At 37.4% G+C, this 23,047-nt stretch overlaps 1 protein-coding gene across 1 annotated transcript; it reads left to right on the forward strand.

Annotated features, from left to right (window-relative positions):
- The first annotated feature begins 200 nt into the window (after positions 1–200).
- Positions 201–3,145, forward strand: LOC111906811 (GDSL esterase/lipase At5g42170). Its single transcript, XM_052770685.1, has 5 exons — positions 201–506; positions 866–996; positions 1,104–1,328; positions 2,141–2,396; positions 2,793–3,145. The coding sequence occupies exons 1-5, from the start codon at positions 245–247 to the stop codon at positions 2,981–2,983; spliced, it is 1,065 nt and encodes a 354-aa protein (XP_052626645.1). The 5' UTR covers positions 201–244; the 3' UTR covers positions 2,984–3,145.
- Positions 3,146–23,047: the final 19,902 nt, after the last annotated feature.

The following is a 23,047-nucleotide window of genomic DNA, read 5'->3' on the forward strand; positions in this document are numbered from 1 at the left end:
TTTTCATGTGAAGCATGGACCTCAGTTTATTATAAAAAAATGAATAAATCATAGATAAAAAAACACGTTTTTAAGTGCAAAATCAAACCTAGGAAAAAAAAGTCAACAATTTCTCTGTTTAGATGGGGTCACTAGTTTTCTTTTCTAGTATTTTCCTAATATATATAGCTATCATGATACTACACATCTTTCTTCATATAGAAATTGGTCTTATTTTCTTATCATAAAATTCAAATATTTTACAATGCTTCATTCAATTGATAAGGTGATTCTGTTTTGTATATATGCTCTCCTTCATTTATGTAGCAGTGAAGGAAAAATAAATAAGCAAGAAATTGTATCCGTGTCGGCGTTGCTAACATTCGGGGACTCCTTCGTTGATCAAGGGAATAATAACTACAATGCAGCTATAGGAAAGGCTAACTATCTCCCATATGGAAAAGATTTTATGGGTGGAAAACCAACCGGAAGGTTCTCCAATGGGAAATCACTACCTGACTTTTTTGGTACCACTTCGTTTTTACATATACATATATACAGTCTTTGACATATTTTTAATTTTAAAGTATTGTTGAAATTATCATAATTCATAAGTGCAACGCAAAAATAGAGCTTAGAATAATTGCCACTTTATAGCAACGTCCAAGAACCACTAGCTACACAAGTTCATAAGTATATATATGATTGGAAAAACAAATTAAACGGTTGGCGAGTACATTTCAATCTATTTCTCTCTAACCATCTATAGTTCTTCAAGGTGCATGTTTATTATGCATGCATGCATGACATAGATTAATATCTCAAGATTGGTTTTTGTACTTTGCATTTCGACTGACAACTAAAACTACCATATATGATTTGCAAGTGGAGGGATTAGGAGTGAAGGAGTATCTGCCAGCTTATCTTGACCCTTTCCTACAAGATGATGATCTTCTAACGGGTGTAAGTTTTGCTTCTGGTGGCAGCGGGTATGATCCAGTAACACCAAGATTTTCGGTATGCATGTACATCTTGCTTTTAATTCATCTATCTACTATGTGTTCAATTTATTTAATTAATTTGTGATTAATTAATTAATATTTGATCACTTGTTGATCAATTAGTCCGCTATACCACTATCGGATCAATTGAATTTGTTCAAACAATATATTGGAAAGCTTGAGACAAAAGTTGGCGAAGAAGCTGCGATGGATATAATAACCAACAGTGTCTTTTTGGTGGTGGCAAGTACAAACGATCTCATAATAACCTTTCCTTTAAGAGGCATACTCACAGATGCTACTGAATATGACACCATGTTGACAAACTTGACCTTGAGTTTTGTGCAGGTATATATATTAATTAATACTTATATATGCACAAGTTTCAATGAATTTTAAGAAGTTGCATGCGTTGAGAAAAAACATGGACTTTGAGATATATATATATATATATATATATATATATATATATATATATATATATATATATATATATATATATATATATATATATATATATATATATATACTTATGTTCATGTGAGACATCTTAATTTTGTGAAACCGTGAGACACATTTTTTTTTTATTTTTTTTCTGTTTTTTTTTAGTTAATTCAAGTTCCAAAAATAATATTTAAAAAAAGAATTTTTGGATTTTTCCGTTTATTTTGGATTTTAAAATTATTTTTTAAAATATGTACAGTGTAATATTATATTAGAATATTTTACATATTTAAAAAAAAACGAGATTTTTTTTTTATTTTTAGTTAATTCAAGTTCCGAAAATAATATTTAAAAAAAGAATTTTTAGATTTTTCCATTTATTTTGCATTTTAAAATTATTTTTTAGAATATGTACAGTTTAATATTTTATTAGAATATTTCACGTATTATTAAAAAAAACGGGATTTTTTTTATTTTTAATTTTTTTAGTTAATTTAAGTTCCGAAAATAATATTTAAAAAAAGAATTTTTGAATTTTTCCATTTATTTTAGATTTTAAAATTATTTTTAAATTTGGTCTCACGTTCTCACCAAATTAGAATGGTCTCAAATGAAATGAACCTGAACCTATATATATATATACCGACATGTAAGAAAGAAAATTCTTCATTGCTGAGATTAGTACTAATTATAAGTGTTTTTTGGTTTCCTTGAAGGATCTATACAAACTGGGAGCACGAAAGATAGCTGTGTTTAGCGCACCACCAGTTGGCTGTTTTCCTCTTGAGAGAACATTATTTGGTGGTGTACTTAGAATGTGTGTTGAGAATTTAAATGTAGCAGCACGTTTGTATAATAACATGCTAAAACAACAACTCCCAATTCTTGAAAGTAATCTTCCTCAGTCAAGGGTTGCCTTTGTTGATTTCTACAATCCTTTAATAGACATCATCAATAACCCTCAGAAATACGGTATATATCAATTACGTACATCTTTTTCTTTAACGTTCCACAAGAAAAGAATCTGTTCAAAAGCAATAGTTGTCAGATTTTCAAATTTGTTGTTATATATGCATTAGATGAAGTTTTCTCTATCCAATTCATATATATATATATATATATATATATATATATATATATATATATATATATATATATATATATATATATTCATGTAGTACATAGGATTGTATATGCATTAAATACATGGAGTTTTCCATCAAAAAATTAATATGCATTCAAAGATTTGTATATATATGTTTCCCTACACTACTTCAAAGAAAATATCACCAATTTTGCAATTAATTTTTCACAATTGTATTTCCATAAGTTTTTGCTTATTATTTTACATATTAATCATTCCCTTAGGTTTGGAAAATACAAATAGAGGCTGTTGTGGAACTGGATTGGTAGAGGTGATATACTTATGTAACAAACTCAGTCGAACATGTCCGGATGACTCTAAATTCCTCTTTTGGGATAGTATCCACCTATCGGAGATCGGATGCAACATCTTTGCTAATCAGAGTCTACCAGGTTTGGTGGGTAGTTTGTTCTAGAATAATCAAGGTTCCACGGGTGAGAGAAATTGCGATTGTGGAGATAATGCACTATGTTTTATAATTAAATAAAGCAATTCATCTATATTCACATTCGAATCCGAATAATGTAAAAGCTACGTTGTTGTCTGTCCAATGTATTTATGTTTGTATTTTGATCTATGTTCTCTAGGCTCTTGTGACTCTTGGAAATCTTGATACTACTCGGTATATTATTCTAACTAGGTGTGAGACCCGTGTATTACACGAATTGATTTAAAAAAAGATTAAACATTAAAGTGTAAACAGAAAATATTTTTTAATATATAACTTTATAAGTCATATACTTATATATGTAAAGTATTAAATATCATATATATGATATTAAATTACAATAAATACGTTTTTTCAATTTTAAAAATTGAAACAAACCAAAAATTGACAAGTGGATAATATTTATTTCAAAAATACCACAAAATAACAAGTATCAAAACTAATGAGAGATTGACACGTGGTAAAAAAAAATCTTCATTTAAGATCTAAGCCAGTTCTTTAACAATGGTTACCAAGTGTTTGTCACTGAGCGATATTTTTCACTTCTTTATGCGACAGGTCCCCAATTTTTAGCAACGTGGTCAAGCTGTCCAAGATTTTATTTATTTATTTGTTATTATTATTTTTCCATTTATTTGACCGTTTTGGTCACCTTTTTCTCATATATATAGTTATTCGAAGAAACATTAAAAGTAGAACAATTTTCTAGTAAAATTGGAATTTTTGTGATGAAATAATAGCGACGTCGCTCGATTCGTATATGAAGATATATCCAAATGGAAGAACTCAAGGCTTACTAGTCGTCGATCCTTTTATTGTGAATTAGAAGTAAACACACTACCACTAATTAGAAATAAATACATAAGTAACCCTGAATAATACGGAATTAACGAAAATGTAATCTACCATAAATGCGTTTGGTTGGAGGGCCGTTTAATCCCAATGTAACAGAATTTAGCTAAGAGAATAATTGACATGCGTAATTAATTTTCCCTTGAGACTGTGCCACGACCATCTAAAGACTTACCTGTAACTTTGGTTTGGTGCTGAAATAGTAGCGTAACTAGGATTTTATTTTAAGATAAACCAAATAATTTACAAAGTATGTACAATATATGAAATCTAAAATTTTGAATAGAATGAATTATATTACAACCTTAATTCATTTTATTTAACAGAAATATATATATATATATATATATATATATATATATATATATATATATATATATATATATATATATATATATATATATATATATATATATATATATATATATATATATATATATATATATATATATATATATATAAGTTTTTGTGGGGTGGGCCAAGACCCACATTTGCCTCTACGTAGCTACGCCATTGCTCAGAAGTACGATTACAGTATCAAATTTGCAAGCGAACAATCAACCACACAATTTTCATTGAAATTTCACGCAAAAGATTACACACAAGACATTCTCAATTTACAAATCTCATAATACATCCACTTTTTGGTGCGTTAGAATTGCTAGAAATAGACCTGACAATGGAGGTTGTTTTGACTTTATCTGATCCAAACCCGTAAAAAGTATATATGTTTGGAGTGTATTTTTTGATTCGTTTACCCATTAACGACCCATATTGTAACATTCCGTTTAAAATAAAAATAATAAATAAATAACTAAAATTAAATAAATAAAATGAATAAATAATAGCCCTAAATTAGTGATAATTGATCAGTGTTAGGAGAGGAGTTAAATATAATAATTTCAGGAATTTGGTGTCTAAATTGTATCAATTGGACTTAAATGTAAAGAATTCCGTGACCAAAGGTTGTTTGGTAAATAATGGGCCTAATATGAAAATGTTAGTGGCTGGATGGGCTGGAAGTGTCAATTTTGCACTTAAGTTTGGAATTGAAGACAGGACATCAAACATGTCACCCATCTCACCCCTTAAGCTCATATAACACCCTTGATACTCTCGCAAATCCTAACCCTAATCTCTATTTTGGCCGCCACCTTGTATCTCTAACGTCCAATCGCCGCCGCTGCTGTTTCGCTGCAGATGAAGAAGATCGGCGTTGGATACCGTATCAGTGGCCAGATTGAAGGATCTGAAGGCTCGTGACTTTGATGTTGCCGTTCTCAATTGGGGATTGCGCACCTCGCTTCTCCGATTCGTTCTCGGGCAACGCCGCCATTACCGCCGCTCCGTGTGGCTGTTCTTCATACCAAAATTGGTCTTATTTTCTTATCATAAAATTCAAATATTTTACAATGCTTCATTCAATTGATAAGGTGATTCTGTTTTGTATATATGCTCTCCTTTATTTATGTAGCAGTGAAGGAAAAATAAATAAGCAAGAAATTGTGTCCCTGTCGGCGGTGCTAACATTCGGGTACAAACTTCGTTGATCAAGGGAATATATGCTCTCGCCGACCTGATTTCTCCTTTCTAAAGGTCTTTGGGTGCCAATGTTTTCCTCATATCCGACCTTACAATCAACACAAGATGGATTTTAGGTCTACTCCATGTGTCTTCCTCGGGAACAGCTCCTCACACCACAGGTATTGGTGCCTTGACTCCACTTCTGGCAGGTTGTATATCTCCCGTCATGTTTGTTTTCATGAACAATACTTTCCATTTCTGGCTCCTGTATCTACGCCAACTTCACCCTCTCATTCCGATCCATATGTCACGGCCTACCCATTACCCATTATCCTTGAAACCTCACCAGCTGCCACTACACAACCAACTCATCCATCCTTACAACCCTCCCCCCACTACCAACGTACCCCTTCCGAATCCATTGATGGAATCGGCTACTACCGCTACTCTTGTCTTCACCTATGCTCGTCGAAACCGATGCATACCTGACCCTATTACGGATACAGCTCATGTTTCAGTTGAGGCCACCACCGAGGCTCCTCCTATGGTTTCTACTGCCGGATCATGCCCCGCTACACTTCGCCAAAACTCAAAAAAGAAAGTTCCTTCTGATCTAACAACTTTTCATACTTCCACCAACCATGAACAGGAATCAACAACCTTCTCGCCTGTTGTTAAACACCCACATTTGAAGCAAGCTATGGCTGATGAATGTGATGCGTTAATACGGAATCACACATGGACACTCCTACCTCCCACAACTAATATAAACATTGTCGATTGCAAGCGGGTCTACAAAATTAAACGTGATCACACTGGCTCCATTTCACGGTATAAGGCTCGTCTTGTATCCAAAAACTTCCATCAGCAATCTAGGATTGACTATCATGAAACCTTTAGCCCGGTAGTCCAGTTTACTACAGTACGGGTTGTTCTCTCTCTCTCTTGCGGTGTCCAACAAATGGCCTCTTTGAAAATTGGATGTCAAAAACGCCTTTCTCCATGGTGATCTCAACGAGACGGTCTACCTGCGCCAACCTCCTGGCTTCCTTGATCCTCACAAACCTAACCATGTTTTCTTACTTCATAAGTCCTTATACGGGTTGAAACAAGCCCCACACACCTGGTTTCACCTATTGTCTCGAGCCCTTCACACTCTCAGTTTTCAAGGTTTTCACACCGATCCCTCTATGTTCATATTATCCACTAAGGGTACACAAGTTTATATGTTAGTTTATGTTGACGATATCATTATTACATGATACAACCCCGGGGATATTGATCAAATTGTTCAAACTCTTGGCCAAGCCTTCACTATTAAAGATATGGGGGCTCTTTCATAATTCCTTGGTGTTTCGGTTGCATACCATGGTACTGGTCTCTTTTTATCACAAGAATGATATGTGTTAGATATTTTATAGCATGCTGGTCTTACTGAAGCCAAGCCAGTTAGCACACCTCTTCTCACTGGTGCCACTTTATCTTGGTGATAACCCTTTATTTTACAATCATGTTCGATATCATCAAGTAGTTGGTGCCTTACAATATGTCACATTATCCAGACCAAATACCACCTACGCAATCAACAAATTCTGTCAGTTCATGCATTCTCCGACTAACAATCACTGATATGTTGTTAAACGGATTGTTCGATATCTTAAAGGTACCAGCACCTATAGTCTGCGCCTAACACCATCACGAGAGACCACTATTCATGCTTATGGTGATGCAAAATCTCCTTTGGTTATTGCTTAGAAAAATTTCAAAAATGGTCTCTATGGTATGCAAATTTTTGGGATTTTAGTCCAAACCCCGAGTTTTTTTTGGATTCATGGTCCTTTTGGAGTGGTTTGTATGTGAAAATAGTCCCTCTGAAAATTGAAATGACTATAATACCCTAGGGGTATTTATTTTTCAATTTTCTTTCATTTTTTTAAATTTAATATTTGTTTATTTATTTTAACAATTAAAAAAATAATATAGGATATCTCTCTCTCTCTCTCTCTATCTCTCTCTCTCTCTCTCTCTCTCTCCAAACACCCCTTCGAATCTGTGAAATGACAAGGGAAGAGTCGAATGTGAACTCGTCGACTGCCACCACCATATTAACCCACCTCCACTTCCATCAACATTGCATCCTTTCCCTTCCTTCTTGTCGTGAACTGTCGGATGCCAAAATAACCGGGCAGTAGAGCTGCTACCCATCGTTGGCGAAACCCACTTCACCACCCACCACCGTTGTGATTTTTAGAATGCCCTTACTCTGATGATCTACCATCTGACATCACCCTTCGTTCTTCCCTCTCATCATCCTCGCTGAGCAGAAGCAAGAAAGGGAATCGGAGTAACCTCCGGCCACCACCACAGTCGCCATTTGCTGCGGCCACCATGATTCCAGCCGCCACCAACACCTTCTACTGTTGCAATTGATTTACAATGCAAAATTACCTTTTTTGGAAGGATCATGGGAGGATTGGTAGAGGACTAGGAAGAACAAGAATGTAGGAGTGGAATCAGGTGAAGGGAATGATAATGGATAAGTAGAGCACCTACGATTCCTCATGCCTACATCCAAGTCTCTTACAATTTTCCGTTATTTTTAATTCCAACTCCTTAATTTCGTATTCCTATCTTTATACATGTTCATTTGTTTGCTGAATTCGATGTCTCTGGACAGAAAATTGGAATTGTATGCTTCCAATGGTTATAACTCCTAATAAATAAATCAGAAAATGAAGAAGGAGAACAATGCACTCCAGGTGCTCGATGAAACACCTGAAAGAAATGTACCTTCACAAAACTGAAAGTGTCTAATTTCACACAAAATGCATTCAAAGTTGAAAGAATACATCAGACCTAGTAGCTCACGAGTTACGTAACATCACCCATTTCAAGTTAATATGTAATAAAGAGGAGAAATCATGATACCCACTTTAATATAAACACAAACTTATGCTACAGAGAGTAAAAATCGAGTGCCTTTGATATTCAAATATTTTACCTACATGCAAAAGGCTCATAATGGTGGGGGTGAAGGTGTTGGTGTGTGTTTTTCGGAGAGAGAGAGAGAGGTGGGTCCTTCATTATTTTTTTAATTGTTAAAATAAATAAATAAATATTAAATTTAAAAAATGAAAGAACAATGAAAAATAAATACCCCAAGGGTATTATAGTCATTTCAATTTTCAGAGGGACTATTGTCACATACAAACCACTCCAAAAGGACCATGAATCCAAAAAAGTCAGGGTTTGGACTAAAACCCCAAAAATTTGCATATCACAGGGACCATTTTTCCAATTTTGTCTATTGCTTATTCTGACGCTGATTGGGATGAGTGTTCGGATGACCGTCGATCCACTAGGGGATATCCTATATATCTTGGTTCGAATCTAGTATCTTGGTCATCAAGGAAATAGAAGACTGTCTCTCGCTCATCCATCGAAGCCGAATACAAAGCCCTGGATAATACTGTTGTTGAGGTGACCTGGCTTGAAACCTTATTACGAGAGCTATGCATTCCAGTCATTACAACACCATTTTTATGGTTTAACAATCTTTTCGCCACCTATATGTCTGCTAATCCAGTGTTTCATGCTCGCACAAAGCATGTTGAGGTTGGTTTTCACTTTGTCAAAGAGAAGGTCGTTGCAAAGCGGCTCTCAGTTCAGTTTATCTCCAGTGACGACTAGATTGTCGTATATTCACTAAGCCGCTATCTTCAAAAAGATTTGAGGGATTACGGGCCAAGCTACAGCTCCTTAACATGGCTTATCTTGCATGGGAATATTAGACAGTTAATATTAATATAGGGTTTAGAGTGTAACTATGCTTATTATATATATATATATATATATATATATATATATATATATATATATATATATATATATATATATTTATCCCTATGTACATACACATTAATAATTAAATCTCAATACAATTACAATTGCAAGTCTCATTTGCAGCTATAGGAAAGGCTAACTATCTCCCATATGGAAAAGATTTTATGGGTGGAAAACCAACCAGAAGGTTCTCCAATGGGAAATCACTAGCTGACTTTTTTGGTACCACTTCGTTTTTATATATATATATATATATATATATATATATATATATATATATATATATATATATATATATATATATATATAGTCTTTGACATATTTTTAATTTAAAGCATTGTTGAAATTATCATAATTACTAAGTGCAACGCATAATGGAGCTTAGAATAATTGCCACTTTATAACAACGTCCAAGAACTACTAGACAAGTTCAAGTACCTACATATATCTGATTGGAAAATAGTGGTGACCAAGTCAATTTCTGAGGAGGTCCCTATTTCGAACATCCCTGCTAATGTATCTGATACGGGAGCAAATGTTTCAATGAGTGTCGACGTTTCGCAACCCATTTCTCTTTTTACTTCATTACCAATCATTTCATCATCATTATTGGTTTCGTTACCACCATTCATTTATCTGATATCCACTGTCACTACATCACCAATCTTTGACAATATCCTTACACAACCTATCACAACTCTATTTTCATCACAATCCACTGAACCACAGAAGCCTCATTCCGATGATGAAACAGAAGGAGGAGGTTTCGGAGGAACATTTGAAGACATGCACTTCGATTCTGAGGAAGAAGATATACCTGATCATATGCTTATGTCAGGAAAACAATTTAAAGTTCTCAATCGAAAACTTAATTCTATTCTTTAATCTCAAGCGGACTCGGGTGCAAAGCATTCTGTATTGGGAATAGAATTTGATGTGATGCTAAAAGTTGTAGAGCATCGTCTGCAACATCAACTTGATGTAAATGACAGAAATAATGAACTTCAAATCAAAGCTCAGGGTGATCTGTATAACTCTTCGTTAAAGGAACTTCAAAATGTTACAAAATAGAGGCATGTTCTCTTCGTACAAGATGTGAATAAGGTACGAGGGGATGTGAATCTCAAACTTGAAGAATTGAAAAAGGAGTTTTCGAGTGAAATTCATCAAGTGAATGATCGTTACCACTCGATTCAGGAGAAAGTTGATGTCATAGTTGGGGCTGTAACAAATTTCATACAATCATTCCAAGCAATTGTACCATCATTCGAAGCCAAGGCAACTGAAGACAAAAATCAGTTTGCGAAACTGAATGCCTTACTTGCAGAGTTGAAAGAAGTTGTCTCTAAGCCCAGTCAAACTTCATTCTTAACTCCTGAGTTTCTTACTTAGAAGTTAAACATTATTGATCAAGCGATTCAAAAGGCTGTTGCTCCCATAACAAAGTTTGCTAAGATGTTTCCACAGAATGCCCCACCTGTTGTCACAGGGGTGCAAGGGGGAGAAAGGAGGGTGAGCAAAGGGTCGAAGAATGATAATAAGGGAGAAGGCATTCGAAAACCAAATGAATATTCAAATTAGGGGTGTGCAAAAAAACCACAAAACCGAAAAACCGAACTGAACCAGCCAATCTGAAACCGAAAAAACCGAAACCGAAGTAAACCGAAACCGAAAAAGAATCGTAACCGAAATAACCGGGTACCTATGGGTCGGTTTCGGTTTGGATATTTAGATATCCGTGGATACCCGAAACGAACCTTTATATATATATATATATATATATATATATATATATATATATATATATATATATATATATATATAATTGGTTTATATTGAAAAATCAAACAGATGGACTCCTACAAACTTTTACGACAAAAGTCACAGAAGGACTACCACTCAAGGAATATATGCAGATTATGTATTAGTTATATTATTATTGTTATCAATAAATATCAATTATACATTATATAATAAGTCAACAACCATGTACAATACATAAATATAACTTAATAATGGCTTTAAATCTCACTCGTCACCTACATGGAACAACTAATTATTACATTGTCATTTATTGATTCGGAATTTTATATTTCGCGGATACCCGTGAACCGAACCATGGTTACCCGGTTTTATATGTTTCGGTTCGGTTCGGTTATTTAAGAAATTCAGTTTGGTTACGGTTAGTGCACATGAGGTATCCGTCCTGTGGTCATGGTTCATGATTTTACTGCTATCCGAGCCGAACCGCCCCGTGAACACCCCTAATGCAAAGGTAGTAGGGAAGGTTCTGAATTCGCAAATTTCAACTTCATTACCTACCAAAACTGATCTATTACATCAATAATTGTGACTACAAAACCAATTGCAAGACCTATTTTCAAAGGGAATGTAATTCGTTCATCAACTGAAGGGGGAAGCTCAAGTTCTTCAAAACCGAATCCTGTTTCGAATGATAAAGGGAAAGGTGTTGCAGTCGAAAAGTCAAAAGAGAAAAGAAAGCAGAAGTCGAAGCTGAGATAGAACTTCAGAGTCATATTCATAGTATCTTGAGGCTGAGGGAAAGTGATCCTCCAGGCATGTAGAAGGGAGATCCGAAGAAACTCTACAGTTACGAATCTATAGAGTCAAGGGTTGCATTCAACCACATGTATGCCTTTGAAAAGAAGCCGAAGAAAATTTATTCCATAGCCAGCACATACATGAATCAACTTGAGTTCCCTATTAATGAAATGATGTTCATTACGGCTCGGTACAAAATAAGCGAGAAGTTTGAAAATGCTGATGACTACACACACATGAAAATTCGTTTTGATGCTGTACTTGGAAAGGAACCCGAAGAGGTGTGGTCTCTTATCAAAATCAAGAAGGTTGTTGCAATAAAGAAAGATGTTTTGTTCGAAGAAATGATACAAAACTTTAGGTATCATGTGGTTCGTACGAACAATCAACAAGCCGACTTCAGTGTAGCAAATTTCCCACTAATGAACTTGAATGATCTGATTCAAGTTGCATTAATCTTGAAGGATATGGAAGCATCTCAACTCAAGGGTACAGACAACGATGTGTTCAAGTTTGGTCTTGCTCATATTAAAATTTTCATTGACAATTACTATGATTGTCTGGCCTGATGGACGAAGAGTTGGCTTCGGGTTTGGAAAGGAAAATAACAGTTGCTATGTTACCTTCGAAGCCTCAACCAGAACTGAAGAAGTATGCAGATGGTGAGATATGCTTAAAACCTTTTGGCATGGTGTTTATAGGAAAAGATACAAAGGGGAAAGCCAAAAGATTCGTATTCCAAGTTGCTAAGATAGAAAGATACACAACTTCACAATATATGAACTTCATTGTTCGTATGAATAGTTGTACAAAGAATAATGAAGGAGACAAGACCGAGTTGAAGAAAGTGTTAACTTGGTATTCGGAAATCAGAAGGATGATGCACTTCGCTGCTCAGATTCTCACGAACCGAGTAGTTCGACTCGTTTACAAAGGGGGAGATTGTTAGGGTCGAAGTCTTGTTGTAAAGAGTCGAAGTGTATTTTCTTTATTTCATATGTAATGTATTTACAAAGTCAATTTTATGTTCGAAGTGTAACTCCTAGACTTAGAATTTTTTGTACTTTATGTTTCCTATAAATAGGAACTGAACTTAGAGTTAGATAACAAGTTTTCCCTGTATGTTGTCTATTTTTGTACTCTTGTTCATTTGAGAGTAATATGAGTTGAAACCAGATTCTATTTACATTCTATGTTCTTGATTGATCTTTAGCTTGTTTAACTTTGATCTTATTCGATTTATCGTTACAATTCTTCTTCACAATCCCTACACGACAACCCCCAAGTCATCAAACAAAACATACAACCCTAACCCGGGTCAATACCAAAACCAGGCAAAGTCAACATTGATCAAAGTCAACACCCAGTGGACCTGACTCGCCGAGTTGGTCTACCAACTCGTTGAGTCCATACCCTATTAACCTGATCCAACCCCAAATTCACTCGTTGAGTCTAGCAAGAACTCGATGGATTCTCCTTCATTCAAACCATCAGGACCATCTTCATCCGACTCGCCGAGTTGTATGAACAACTCATCGAGTCCATCTTCAAATGTTGGGAGATTGCATTGGACTCGCCGAGTCTGTTCTAGCACTCGTCGAGTCCCATGACTTCCAGGTCCAAGGCAAACCCCTTAGCAGGCTAAGTGTTCCTTTCACTCAACCAAAACCATTCCAAAAGACATTTTTGGGGGAAAAAGTGTCTCGACTCGCTGAGTCACCCAAATGACTCGATGAGTCCCTCCTTGTCCAAAACTATACAATCGATTTCAGTGGGGCTTAACACACCAAAATCATAGATCTGGGCTCCTAATGTCCATTTTACACGTAAAGTTCCAAACTTGGTACGCATGCAAGGGGTCTTTGGCCCAAAAAGCCATAAAAGATGGCCTCTAAGGTGCATGGGGTGTTCATGGCAACAAATGGGCACCTTTGTGCCATAATACCCCCCCCCCCCAATAGACCTGGATTTAGAGCCTACACTGACTTCCAATACTAAATCTCGAATACAACTTCTCTAGGGCTTAGAAAGATGAAAGAAAAGGTCCAAAATCAAGATCTATAGACAAAGGTTCAGCTTCATACCTCCAATAAACTGAAAATGAGCTCTAAACTCTGGATCTTCTTGTTTCCCCTTGGCCTCACAAGCTCCTTTCCTCTTCTCAAGCTTCACAATCCACCAAAATGGCCTTAGAACACACAAAAATGGCTAGGGTTTCGATAAGATGTCTTCTGGGAGTATATGAGACGATGGAGGCTAAGATAAGGTGTTTAAATAAGGTGCAAACCCTCAATTTAGGGTTTTAGCCAAACAACATCTACTCACCGAGTCAGTCTTTCGACTCGTCGAGTAGGTCACTTAAATTGTCCGCGGATCTCGACTCTACTCGACGAGTTAGGCCTCCAACTCGTCGAGTGCTAGAGAAAAACACAAGAAATGCTTGAATAATAGGCATACCAGGTATCAGGTGTTACAATTTATAAGGGTATTCCTCAGCCATAAGTGTCCGTAAGGCAACCATGGGGGGATGGAGTACACCGGTGAACACTTCATTCATAAACACCTACAGGTTGCGAGCCTGCTAGCATTCTACTAGACTTCCTAGAAAAGTCTGTGGTCGTCATCCATACTTTGCTAGATGACTGGAACAACGTCAACATGGAGGCCTCTCATCATTTTATTTCACCACACACAAACTATTTTATCTACCCATGTTCTTGATGGGTTTGAGCCATAAGAACATTCCTATGTGCACATGCAAACCCTAATGCTTGGATCTAGGTTTCTCTAATGAATATGCTTTCATCCAAGACTTGAAAACCCTAGATCTATGATATACAATTCAAAATTCACAATCTAAAAGAGATCTAGATGATTACCGTTTGTTGGAAGCTTGAATCTTGTTTTCCTTGGAGCTTAGAGTCACAATTGCCACTCCTCTAATGGCTTACAAACACCAAGAAGCAAGAGGATGATATGGAGAGAGGCTGAGGACACAAAATCGGCTCTAGGAACTCCTTAGGGTTTCTGGTAGTCGATTTCTATAGCCCCTGGGTCCTTTAAATACTTGAGCTGCTAGGGATACAACCTAAAACCCTAATTAGATTACTTAGGCCTTAAGCAATCCAAGGATCCCTCTAGATTAGGGCTTGGACGAATTCAAGGAGTCCATACACCTTATTTTTGTCCACCCCATGATCCATAAGGATCCACAGCCCAAAAACCAACTATCACACAATTGACAGTTCTTGTCCCCTTTATTTAATTAATCTCTTTTAGCCACAAAATTAGTTCTTAATTAATTCTTGTCTAATATTAATTAAACTATATGATTTCTCTTTTAATATATTATTCATATAATATATTAATAAATCATAATGACCTCTTTATTTATAAATCATTTTATCATGTTGCTCTGGTGAAGGCGACCCAAAAGGACCATGCACAACCGAGTTAAGTACTTACCAAATATAGTTACGGGCTTAGACAAAAATCCAACAGTCTCCCACTTGGATAAGTCTAGTAACTATAAATTTAAGCCCAATCCGATTAGCAATCGTATCTCTCAAAGACGCTTTCAAACTCTGATCTTATCAATAACCTGTCCGTTAGATAAGGGATCGTATAGCCCTTTGTTCTAGATATCGTGCGGACAATCACATGGAACATAGTCATACTTATTGTCCAACAGTTTGTTTCTCGATCTCATATTCATTTGACATAGAACTTAATTGAACACATCAGTTCAGTCCTGACCGGGCCCGACACATAAGTCAAATCAAATCATCGAGGGGCCCTGATATCACTTTTACCCTCTTAAGATAAAAGGAACAGATAAACTTCGACTTATATGCATTTATTATTCACTAATCAAATCATACACAACAATGCGTTTTATGACATCAAGTTACTGATGCGTTTTCGCATTGTCAATGCGCAACCAATCAGGAAAACAATAAACCATATATCTAGGTTTTAAGACCATATGATATTATCGTCTTGCGATCATTCGTGATAAATTCCATGAAGTGATTCCAGCAAGCATGGGTTTATTCCAATGCTCAAAACTTGTTCATAACCACTCATGAACGTTGTAGCAAACCTTTTCTATGTCTAATACTTTTTATACAATTTACACACCTATTCATGACAGTCTTCATTCATACCTACTTCCAACATATGAACGACCGTGGACCGTTTGAATAATTCGATTATTCTTAAATAACTCAATTACTCAGGAAGTCAAAACATGCAGAGTGAAACAATAGTTAAACAATTAATATAAGAAAATCACTTGACGTATAAATAATACTCTTTTATTTAATCATCAAATGTCAATTACATTTATCTATTACACGTTTCTAAACTATCTAATCTAAACTAATATCGTCCTTCAGCCCAATGTTCCTAGCGTGCTGCAAGTGCTTAACCCTACTCAGTCCCTTCGTAAGCGGATTTGCTGGTTTATCCTCTGACGATACCCTCTTCACTACGAGGAGTCCTTCTTCTACCCGATGTCGAAAAAAGTGATATTTTCTGTCGATATGTCGAGATCTACCATGATCCCTTGGTTCCTTGGTCAAGGCAACCGCTCCTTCATTATCACAGAAAATTTCCATGGGCTCCTTTATGGTAGGCACAACTCCAAGGTCTCCAATGAAGTTCTTCAGCCATATTACCTCCTTTGACGCTTCGCTCGCTGCAATGTACTCTGATTCGCACGTTCAATCAACTATGTTTTCTTACTTGGAACTTTTCCAAGTCACTGCTCCTCCATTAAGGGTAAAGACCCAACCCGACTGCGAACGGTAGTTGTCCCTGTCGGTTTGAAAACTGGTGTCACTATACCCTCGCACCTTTAAGTCATCACTCCCACCGAGGACTAGAAACCATTCCTTGGTCCTTCAAAAATACTTAAGAGTGTTCTTGACTGCGGTCCAATGCGCTCTTCTAGGGTTCCCTTGATATCTATTGACCATGCTCAAAGCAAAGGCCACATCAGGGCGAGTACAAGTCATAGCATACATAATCGAGCCAACTGCGGAAGCGTATGGTACTCGGCTCATTCCTGCTATCTTGACTTCGGTACTCGGGCATTGAGTCTTACTCAACTTGGCATTACTTTGGATTGGTAACTCTCCCTTCATTGAGTTTTCCATACTAAAACGTTTTAGTACCTTGTCCAAGTAAGTATTCTGACTAAGTCCTATTAGTCTCTTACTTCCGTCCCTCACTATCCTTATTCCCAAAATATAGGAAGCTTCTCCGAGGTCCTTCATAGCGAAGCACTTCCCGAGCCAGGACTTAACCTCCTGCAGCATTGGGATGTCGTTTCCTATGAGTAGTATGTCATAGACATACAATATGAGGAAGCTCACTATACTCCCACTAGCTTTGACAAACACACATGATTCATCCTTGCTTCGCATAAACCCAAACTCTTTGAATTTCTCATCGAAGCAAAGATTCCATCTACGAGATGCTTACTTAAGTCCATAAATGGACTTCTCAAGCTTACACACTCTATTGGGATACTTCGCATTGACAAAACCCTCTGGTTGAGCCATGTAAACATCCTCAGCCAAATTTCCATTAAGGAAAGCGTTTTTGACATCCATATGCCATATTTCATAATCATGAAATGCAACAATGGATAGCATCACCCTAATAGACTTTATTTTCACAACTGGTGAGAAGGTCTCATCATAGTTAACTCCGGGAGTGTGAGTAAAGCCTCACGCAACCAATTGCGCCTTATATGTGTCCATATTCCCATCCATGTCGGTCTTCTTCTTGAAGATCCACTTGCACCCGACCGTCTTATGTCCGGGCACATGGTTAACCAAATTCCAAACTTGGTTGTCATACATGGATTAAATCTCGCTGTCCATCACCTCTTTCCATTTTGTAGACTCTGGGCCTGCCATGGCTTCCTTATAGCTGTTACGTTTATCTAGATTTATTAGTGTACTATCATTAATATACGTGTCCCCTTCTGCAGTGATATACCATATAACTGGGGTTAAACTCTAACTCTTTCGGAACGTCTAAGAGGTAATGACTCGTCAATCGGTTCAACCGGAGTTTCCTCCTCGGGTTGAGCGCCAGCGTTAAAGGTTCCTTCATCGCTCGGCTCTTGAATCTCTTCAAGATCGATTTTCCTCCGACTTTCTCCTTGGCTTATGAGTTCTCTCTCTCGGAAAACCCATCTTCTCACAACGAAGACAACATTGTCACTCGGTCTATAGAAGAGATATCTAAAGGATTTCTGCGGGTAGCCGATGAAAATACATCGCTCACTACGAGGTTCGAGCTTATTGTGAGTCTCTCGTCTTACGAAATCCTCGCAACCCCAAACCTTGATATGTGCCAACGAGGGAGCTTTCCCTGTCCACATCTCGTGAGGTGTTTTGGCAACATTCTTCGTAGGGACTAAGTTAAGGATATGGGCGGCAGTCTCCAAGGCATACCCCCAAAATGAGATAGGTAGTGAAGCACGAATCATCATGGAACAAACCATGTCCAACACGGTTCGATTACGCCTCTCAGCCACACCGTTCAACTGCGGTGTCCTAGGTGGCGTCAATTGAGAAACTATTCCGCATTCCTTGAGGTAGTCATGGAATTCAAGACTTAGGTACTCTCCTCCATGATCGGATCGAAGCATCCTGAATTTCATGCCGAATTGATTCTCCACTTCTTGTTTAAACTCTTTGAACTTTTCAAAGGTCTCTGACTTGTGCGTGATTAAGTAGATATACCCATATTTGCTATAATCGTCGGTGAAAGTCACATAGAAGTGGTTCGCATCCCTCGTGGCGGATCTAAAAGGCCCACACACATCGGTGTGTATGAGATCCAATAGACCCTCACCCCTTTCACAAGTGCCAGTGAAGGGTGACTTGGTCATCTTTCCAAGTAAACAAGACTCGCATACGTCATCGTCCCTAAGGTCGAATGACTCCAACACTCCATCCTTTTGGAGTTGGGCTATGCATTTCTTGTTGACATGTCCAAGATGACAATGCCACAATCATGCTTTATCCATACTATTAGAAGAATCCACACACAACACATCATTTCCTAGGTTATCTACAACCATCGTAGTTTCATAAATTCCATTACAAGGTAATGCTTCAAAATATAAAACACCATTTAGATAATAAATAGAACTTTTCTCATTATCAAACAAATATCTAAATCCATGTCTAAACAAACCATGAAATGAAATGTTGTTTCATGCCATATTTAGCGAATAGCAACAATTATTTAAATCTATTCCTAATCCATTTCTAAGCGCTAGAGAATACACTCCAGTCTTAGTGACAGGCGACGATCTTCTGTTCCCCATGATTAGATTTATTCTTCCACGCTCCACATCCCTATCTCTTCTTAGTCCCTGCAAATCAGAACATATGTGAAAACCACATCCTGTATCAAGAACCCAAGAAATAGCATGTGATGAATCATTAGATTTAATTGTATAAATACCTGCGAAAGATGGCTTGATCTTCCCATCCTTGATGGCTTGCAGATATTCTGGGCAGCTTCTCTTCCAATGCCCTATTTTGTGGCTATGGTGGCACTCTGCCTCCTTCGGGTTAGAGTTGGGCTTATCAGAACCAACTTTGGTTCCACTAGAAGAGGTGCCATCTTGGGATTTTCCCTTGTGGTGGCTCTTTGAGGGAGCCTTCCTCTTCTTGCCCCTCCCTTGCCTAATGGCCAAAACAGGAGCAGCGGTTGGAGTGGGAGTTGATGCAACAAACTAATCCTTGAGATTGCTCTCAGCAGTCCTAAGCAATCCTTGAAGCTTGCTCAAGGTGACCTCTTCCTTATTCATGTGGTAGGTCATGCGGAACTGGTTGTAGTAGGGAGCCAAGGAGTGAAGGATAATGTCAATTGCCAGCTCTTCATCGAAGTTAACATTCAACTTCAGCAGACGATCAACATATCTATGCACTTTTGCAGATGAGCGGTAAGAGACTCTCCATTACCCATTTTGGCAGTGATCATCGAAGTGATGATCTCATACCTTTCTTGCCTCGCACTTTGGTGGTACTGATCCACCAAGTCTTGATTCATCTCGTAGGGTTAGTAGTTCTTGTAGGACTTTTGAAGTTCAGTAGTCATGGTCGCCAGCATGATGCAATGGACTTTTGTGGCATCACGCTCATGAGCCTAAAAGGCAGCGATTTTTTTGGTAGTAGCAGTGTTAATGTTCACCTCCTTCAGCTCCTTATCGAGGACATACTCTTTGTCCTCGTAACGAGTGACCATTCGGATCTTACGATTCCAATCATTGAAATTGGACCCGTCAAAGATCACTCTCCCACACAAATTCATGAGTGATAACGAGCTGGAAGCATTGTTGTTGTTTGAGTTTGACAACATTATTTACACATTAGAAAAGGGATGTTGTAATCTAACATGCAAATAATGTCACACCCCCAAACCTGAACGGCGGAAACGTTCGGGGGCGGATGACTTCATGTGGTAACGTAACAAATGAATACATAGTAAAGAAAGCAATACAGCCATCATATATATAATTGAAAGTTTACATTTGTCAAAAGTTACATGTTCAAAACCAATTACAATATGATGTCAAAAATACGAGATTAAACTGGCGCCGCAGCATCCTTCATCAAAAGCGTAATGAATACCTGAAATTACTGATTTCCTGGGACATACAAGTAATTTTGAAAGAGTAGATCAGCATTTAAGCTGGTGAGTTTCATAAGTATTTAAGTGACAATGTTTGTATGAAATGAAATGTTTTGTTCTTGTTTGTTTGCTGCTAGAAAATCCTATATTTTCTACTAGTATAAAAGTAGCCTTCTCTCAAGACCAATGTTTGTTTCCAAAATGTATGTAAGTGTAAAATAACCAATGTGTTTTGAAAACCTTGTAAATCAATGCATTTTTAATACCCCATGTGAGTTTTATAACCATACTATTGACTCGGAATGCCTATACACAACGTTCTTCAGGCGTTGGAATGTTATGACGTTTGTCACCCCAAACGGTGGACTGCAGCTAACAGTCAGGGCGCGGGTTGTCAAGCCCGTATAGATCTATACACAAACACCATGCTCCCCCTCCAAGGGATTCTGGTATATAATACAGGACTTGAAATATGTACTCGAACGTACGTGAAGTTAGCGTTTCACAAAACCGTGGTATAAAAACAGATCTACTTGTTAAAATGTTACGTTTGTTCTTGTATACGAAAGTAAACTTCTTGAAATTCATGGTTCTAGTACATAAGAGTTAGAAATTTGTTCGTAAAACTATACCTATTATAGTTTTCTAAAAGTGTGTCTCGTTTGTTTAGAAATACCTAGAAAGGAAATCATTTGTTTATGAAAGCATAGATTTTTGGTGTAGAGTCTAAGATAGACAAGAATAATCTAAGAAAAGTTTAGTTTATACATGCATTACAACAAATTTATATTTCAAAAGATAGAATGCTATTTTAACATATGTTATATATATGAAAGTTCCTTAAAAGTTTGTAAATCGCATGTGATTTGGATATATAACAGCATATAAAAGAGTTCTTTATGTAACACACGATAATACTCGTGTGTTTTACTTGTAATCCCCCCCTTGAAAGCATATAAAAGAATTTATAGAATATTTAAAAGGTAAATTAAGGGGTATGAACTCACTTGAAAGTTTGAAGATAGCGAGGTGGAAAACCGGGCAGAGTTTCGTCTCGGGAAACGGATTTTCCTCGGGATTCTCGAGAATCTCGGGAGTAAAATCGACCCTCGGGACTTGAGCAAAAAGACCAGAGCTTCGGGTTTGAACGGGCACGGAAAACGAGGCAAGATTGTGAGAGAAAGGAGAGAAATGAGCATTTTTCTCGGAAGCCCTCGCATTCTATTTATAGGAAGGCTGAACCGCCTCGGTACGCGGGGCGTACGCTCGTACGCAACGCGTACGCGTACGTCATGCATGACTGAAGCCTCGACTGCCTCGGCTTCGGATGGGACGGATCGGTGGGGAGGCGGGTCGGATGGGACGGCGAGTCGAATGGGACAGCGGGTCGGACGGGTCAGTCGGACGGGCGGGTCGGACGGGTCGGAAACCTCGGATAGGGCGACGTGGACGATCAAAGGCCAAGTCTATTGGGTACGCAGGGCGTACAGGGGTACACAGCGCGTACCTCAGATGAGGACGCTGACTCCTCTTCGGATAAGGTCCGAATTTTGAATTAAATAAATATATAATTTATTTAATAAACTTCAAAAATTCATATCTTCTTCATACGAACTCCGTTTTCGATGGTCTTTATATCCACGCGTAGGTGAGACTACGCTCTACAACTTTCGTTTAGACTCCGTCGACAAATTCTGAAATTATTTTTTTATTATTTATATTTAACTCATCGTGTTTAAGGAATTTCTTTGAAAATTCATAACTTCTTTATCTGATGTCGGTTTTTGCCAGACTTTTTACCGCTGAAATACCATTGTCGAGACCTTCGATTCTCGTTTAGGTCATTCTGGCCAAAAGTCGCTCGATCTCCGATTCGAGTTTTTAGCTGTCTGTTGCTAAGCTGAACTTGGAAAAATCATAACTTCGATATATGAAGTTGGATTTGGGCGTTCTTTTTACGTACGATCATGGTTTAAAGACATTTAAACATAGAAGGAATTTAAATAGAACTATTTGTACATTTTATTATGAAAGTAAATTTTATTACTCAAAAGTGGTTACAATACTTGACCCATTTAGGTCATTACAAGGAGTTGAAATATCGGGTTGTCACATCATCCCCCCGTTAGAGAGAATTTCGTCCCGAAATTTAAAGTAGTAAAGATACTAGTGAACATGAAAGAGATGAGGGTACTTTTGTTTCATCTGATCTTCGCGTTCCCATGTGAATTCAGGTCCCCGCTTGGCGTTCCAGCGAACCTTCACGATGGGTATGCGACTTTGTTTTGTTTATTTGACCTCTCTGTCCATGATTTCTACTGGTTCTTCCACGAAGTTGAGGCTCTCGTTGATCTCGATCTCGTCGAGTGGAATAACAAGACTCTCGTCGGACAGACACTTTTTCAAGTTTGAGACGTGGAAGGTTGGATGGATGTTACTCAGTTTGTACGGTAGGTTAAGCTTGTAAGCCACAGGGTCGATTCTGGCAAGAATCTCGAAAGGCCCTATGTATCTTGGATTTAGTTCCCCACACTTTCCAAATCGTATTAAACCCTTCCACGGTGAGACCTTTAATAAGACGTGGTC

Source organism: Lactuca sativa, chromosome 4 (assembly GCF_002870075.4).
Source record: "Lactuca sativa cultivar Salinas chromosome 4, Lsat_Salinas_v11, whole genome shotgun sequence".
NCBI classification, from domain to species: Eukaryota; Viridiplantae; Streptophyta; class Magnoliopsida; order Asterales; family Asteraceae; genus Lactuca; species Lactuca sativa.